We start from the raw sequence: 3,946 nt of genomic DNA, 5'->3' as shown, positions 1-3,946 counted from the left end.
TCATTCATGTAATTCAGTTCTTACTTCTTGCTCACTCTTACTTTTAGTCTTAGGCTGTATTCTCAGATCAGTTACCAAATTCCTGGTTCCACAGATTCTTACAACCGTTTGGTCATAATCATATTTCGTTCGCTTCAAAATTTTTAAACAAGAACCCACCAGCCTCTCAAAATCTTCGACATCAATGAAATAGGTACGGGCTTTATGAGTTGCCACTGCTGAGTATCTCCTTTGCGAATAAGATATAAGAGCAGCTTCTCCACATGTTTGACCATTAATGGATCGGCCAACTATTACCTGATTTCCGTACTCTCCGATCACATACATTAAGACCATGCCCCTATCGACAATATACATACCATCCGACAAACTTTTTTCTTTGAACAACCATGTGCCTTTAGCAAACGTATGAGGTGTTAAAGCGTCCGCCAATTTGCAAATCTCTGCCCATGTAAAATTTTTAAAAAACGATATTCCAGCTAGTAGTTGTCGCTTCTTATCCCTCAATTTTACTGAATGATTAAGAAGTAGTGTCCTGTAAGTAACCCGATCTATACTCCAGAGTCTAGTGTGCGTGATTGCCTGCACAGTAATACTGCTAAAATTAACATGCAATAAAGCCAATTCGCCGAACATAGCACCATTGAATAATCTGTCAATCACTTGTGTACCCTCATCTGGAATTTTCATTAGGACCTGCATTTCTCCTTTCTCTAAAACATACATTTTATCCGTAAGTTCACCTTGCCTTACTAACAGATAGCCTCCCTTAATGATCTCTTCCTCCATGGAACTTATGATGTCATACAAAAGAGGGCGGTCTAATGCGTTAAATAAAAAGCATTCCTTCACGGTTTTCGTTAGAAAAGATCGGACTCTAGTTATTTTTGGTATAAAAAGTGGTTGCCTGAGTAATGGTGGGTTCCATTCATCAAAATGATCTGCCATGATGCTCTTGCGATGAACGTATTGCGATTCACTCGATACTGAACTCGGTATTGTACTAACTATTTCATCTATTGTGGAAGTATCCATTTCCTCATTTATTCGCAATGCAGCAATTAAATCCCTCACACCTTTAAAGTAGTTGGCAGCGAAGACATTAAATCTCGTCGGTCTCTCAATGGTATAGTTAAGAGATAGTTCCAGCATCATATCATACAAAGATTCTGGAGGTGCAACAAGTGTTTTTGATTTAGAGGTCGGTGTATCAGTTTTTTCCGGTTGAGACATTTTACTATTGCCAAATTACACTACACAATGGACGAAGTATTTGTAAAATGCTATAAAATGATATAAAAACAATTGAAACATTGAAAGGTGCAAGTGACCACAAAGCAGCTTGATACTTTTATTATTATCTCAAAACAAAATCCGCGTTCAGAAAGGCTACTTAGGAGTCCAAATGTAGTCGCAAATTTGGCGCTAATGAGCCGATATCGAGTATTATCAAATGTTTTATATTGGTTAGTAACAAACGTCAGTGTTATTTTTGTGTTAGTTGTTAATTTGCTAATAAAGATTTCATTAAGAATTATTCTCAAATGCACAGCCCTTTGACAAAATGAATAGAACAGCTTAAAACTCAGATACAGTTATAATTATTCAAATTACTTATTCGAAAAGTTCGAAAAGACGAAAATGATTATAGTTCTATTTCAATTATTTTTACGATTTTTCAAGTATATCTGATATGTTAATATTCATTCCTGTAATTCAGTTTTTACTTCTTGCTCACTCATAAATACTAGGTAGTGCATTGACAGTATAATCTAATCATATCATATGAAACTTTAAGAAAAGAGGCCAGTTCAAAGAAATTATGTAAGAAATCAAGCAAAAGCTTCGACAAGAAAGACATAATATTTAGAAATCTTCCAGCAGTTTAAATTGGATTACCACTTCAAATGGATCTGAATATTCTTACTGTTAGAAAGAAATTAATTGCTTAAGAATGTCAAATTTTGCACGGGATGATTATCAGTTAATGAGAGTTAAGAATGACAGACGATGTAATGAATCAACACTATAATTCACTAAATTCCACGAAATGTTCATATTAATAAGTTAAAAAAGTGTGAAGTTATTCCAGTAGATTAGGTATTATGTATATTCAAACTGGCATTTGATTGTATATTTATTACAATATAATATTATCTATTATATGTTTGTTATTATTGTATTATTCCAGAAGGTAATACGATTGCAATACCAAATTTAGTTTCAAATACCAAATTTTTAAAATTCGTTAATTTTCATTTCCAATTAAATTTGAATGCCAGAAGTAGTGCTTTCACATCTGAGCGGAAGACCCTTTAAGTATCCCTTCTGAACGTAAAAATCGGGAGAGGAAAACGTCTATATGAATACATTATATTCTAATATTGTCCAGGCTTTTATCATTCTTTTGTTTATTTTTTTCAATCTGTCATTTTATTTTTTAAATAATTTTGATAAGACTCTTTCTTTATAAAATGCAGATTAAAAAATCAAAAGTAAATATTTTGTAAAAAAAAGTATAAAAAAATAGAAAATTTGATTTGTCGTTAAAAATTGATTAAAAGCAACTTCATTCGATCGTATACTGAGATAAGTAAACGCATTTTATAATCGATTATCTTATATACTTATCCTTTATATAAAATTAAAAATTCAATTATTCACAATTCCTAACTATTTAAATTTATAAAATATGGATGATTTTTTCCCCCTGCCTGCAAAGTGCAGAAAAGAGTTGGATAAAAACATTATAGAAGTGCTTGCAAGGTTCACCGAGTCATGTAAAACGGATAAACCAGATGATATAATAATATATGCCATTGATTATTTCAAAAAACTAAGACAAAAAAGACAAGATGATAAAGCCGAAAAAGAATATATAGATAAGTTGAGTTTGAAACAGGCTGTCACACCATTAGCAGAATTTGATACAGAAGAATTTATAGAAGGGCATCACGAGCATGTGAGGTCGGAGTGTCATGATTTAGAAAAATTGAAACAAGAACTACCTAATCGTCCAGTGGAAAAAAGAATGGAGACTAAAAAGTTCCTTGCCTCAACTCTTAGACAAAGCTGTTTATTTCAGACATTGGATTACGAGCGAATGCGGAATGTTATAAATGCCATGAGACCAAAATTTGTTCGCAAAGGCGAATGCGTTCTCGAGCAAGGTAAAACTATAGATTCATTTATGGTTTTTGAAAATGGAGCTTTTGAAGTATTAAAAATAAAACCGCCTGTTCCTGAACCAAAATTGATAAGAACTGGTGGCAGAGGTGAATACTTTGGAGAAAACAGTTTACTTCACCCGATTGTGAACAAAGTATCAGTAATAGCTTTGCTTGATAGTACCTTATGGACCATTTCCAGGGTAAGATTTCGACGTATATTGCTAAGAACTGGATTATCGCAGCGGAGGAAAAATGCAAAATTTTTAAATTATATTCCATTTTTTGAGAATTTAACAGAAAGCGAACGCCTAAGTATTGCGGAACAGATGAGAACTGTGTATATTAAAGAAGGCGAATCCGTTTATCAACAAGGTGAATGCGCAAGTGGAATCTTTGTAGTTGAATATGGTTCAGTATCGCTAAACTTGCGGGGGAGTCAGGATTTGCAGATCATGGTAAATCGCGTCGAAGAGCGACAATATTTTGGAGAAATGGCATTATTTACGCATGACAGAAGACCATCGACGGCTATTGCACTGATACCACTGTGTCTGCACTTCGTGGGAGTAAGTAGCTTCGAAAACGTAGTCGGTCCATGTTTGCAGTTGATGGCTAGAACACCAGTTGGTTTGAGTGAAAGAATTATGGAATTGTTTGGGCACATATCAAATATAAAAAATTTACGTAGCGAGTTACCGAATACTCTACGCCTTTCACTCGAGTCACTCAGAGATTTGGAAGTCGAAAATAAAACATCACATGAAGAAATGCAATGA

General features: G+C 33.8%; 2 protein-coding genes across 2 annotated transcripts; one reads left to right on the top strand and one right to left on the bottom strand.

Moving 5' to 3' along the window:
- Positions 1–1,233, bottom strand: LOC113376131 (cAMP-dependent protein kinase type II regulatory subunit-like). The gene has a single exon (XM_026616054.1). It carries the CDS (start codon positions 1,231–1,233, stop codon positions 1–3), a length of 1,233 nt encoding a protein of 410 aa, XP_026471839.1.
- A 1,459-nt stretch (positions 1,234–2,692) lies between these two features.
- On the top strand, positions 2,693–3,946 carry LOC113376129 (cAMP-dependent protein kinase type II regulatory subunit-like). Its single transcript, XM_026616053.1, has 2 exons — positions 2,693–3,370; positions 3,458–3,946. The coding sequence occupies exons 1-2, from the start codon at positions 2,693–2,695 to the stop codon at positions 3,944–3,946; spliced, it is 1,167 nt and encodes a 388-aa protein (XP_026471838.1).

This window comes from Ctenocephalides felis, unplaced genomic scaffold (genome assembly GCF_003426905.1).
Source record: "Ctenocephalides felis isolate EL2017-DRISC unplaced genomic scaffold, ASM342690v1 CF-g0.4_SCAFFOLD_01886, whole genome shotgun sequence".
NCBI lineage: Eukaryota > Metazoa > Arthropoda > Insecta > Siphonaptera > Pulicidae > Ctenocephalides > Ctenocephalides felis.
Note: the sequence above shows the minus strand (reverse complement) of the source record. Positions and strands in the feature narration are given on the sequence as shown.

Coding starts and splice junctions, on each gene's coding strand:
- LOC113376131 (XM_026616054.1), bottom strand. CDS start 1,233: ATGTCTCAACCGGAAAAAACTGATACACCGACCTCTAAATCAAAAACA.
- LOC113376129 (XM_026616053.1), top strand. CDS start 2,693: ATGGATGATTTTTTCCCCCTGCCTGCAAAGTGCAGAAAAGAGTTGGAT. Junction 3,371..3,457: donor CCTTATGGACCATTTCCAGG/GTAAGATTTCGA, acceptor CCATTTTTTGAG/AATTTAACAGAAAGCGAACG.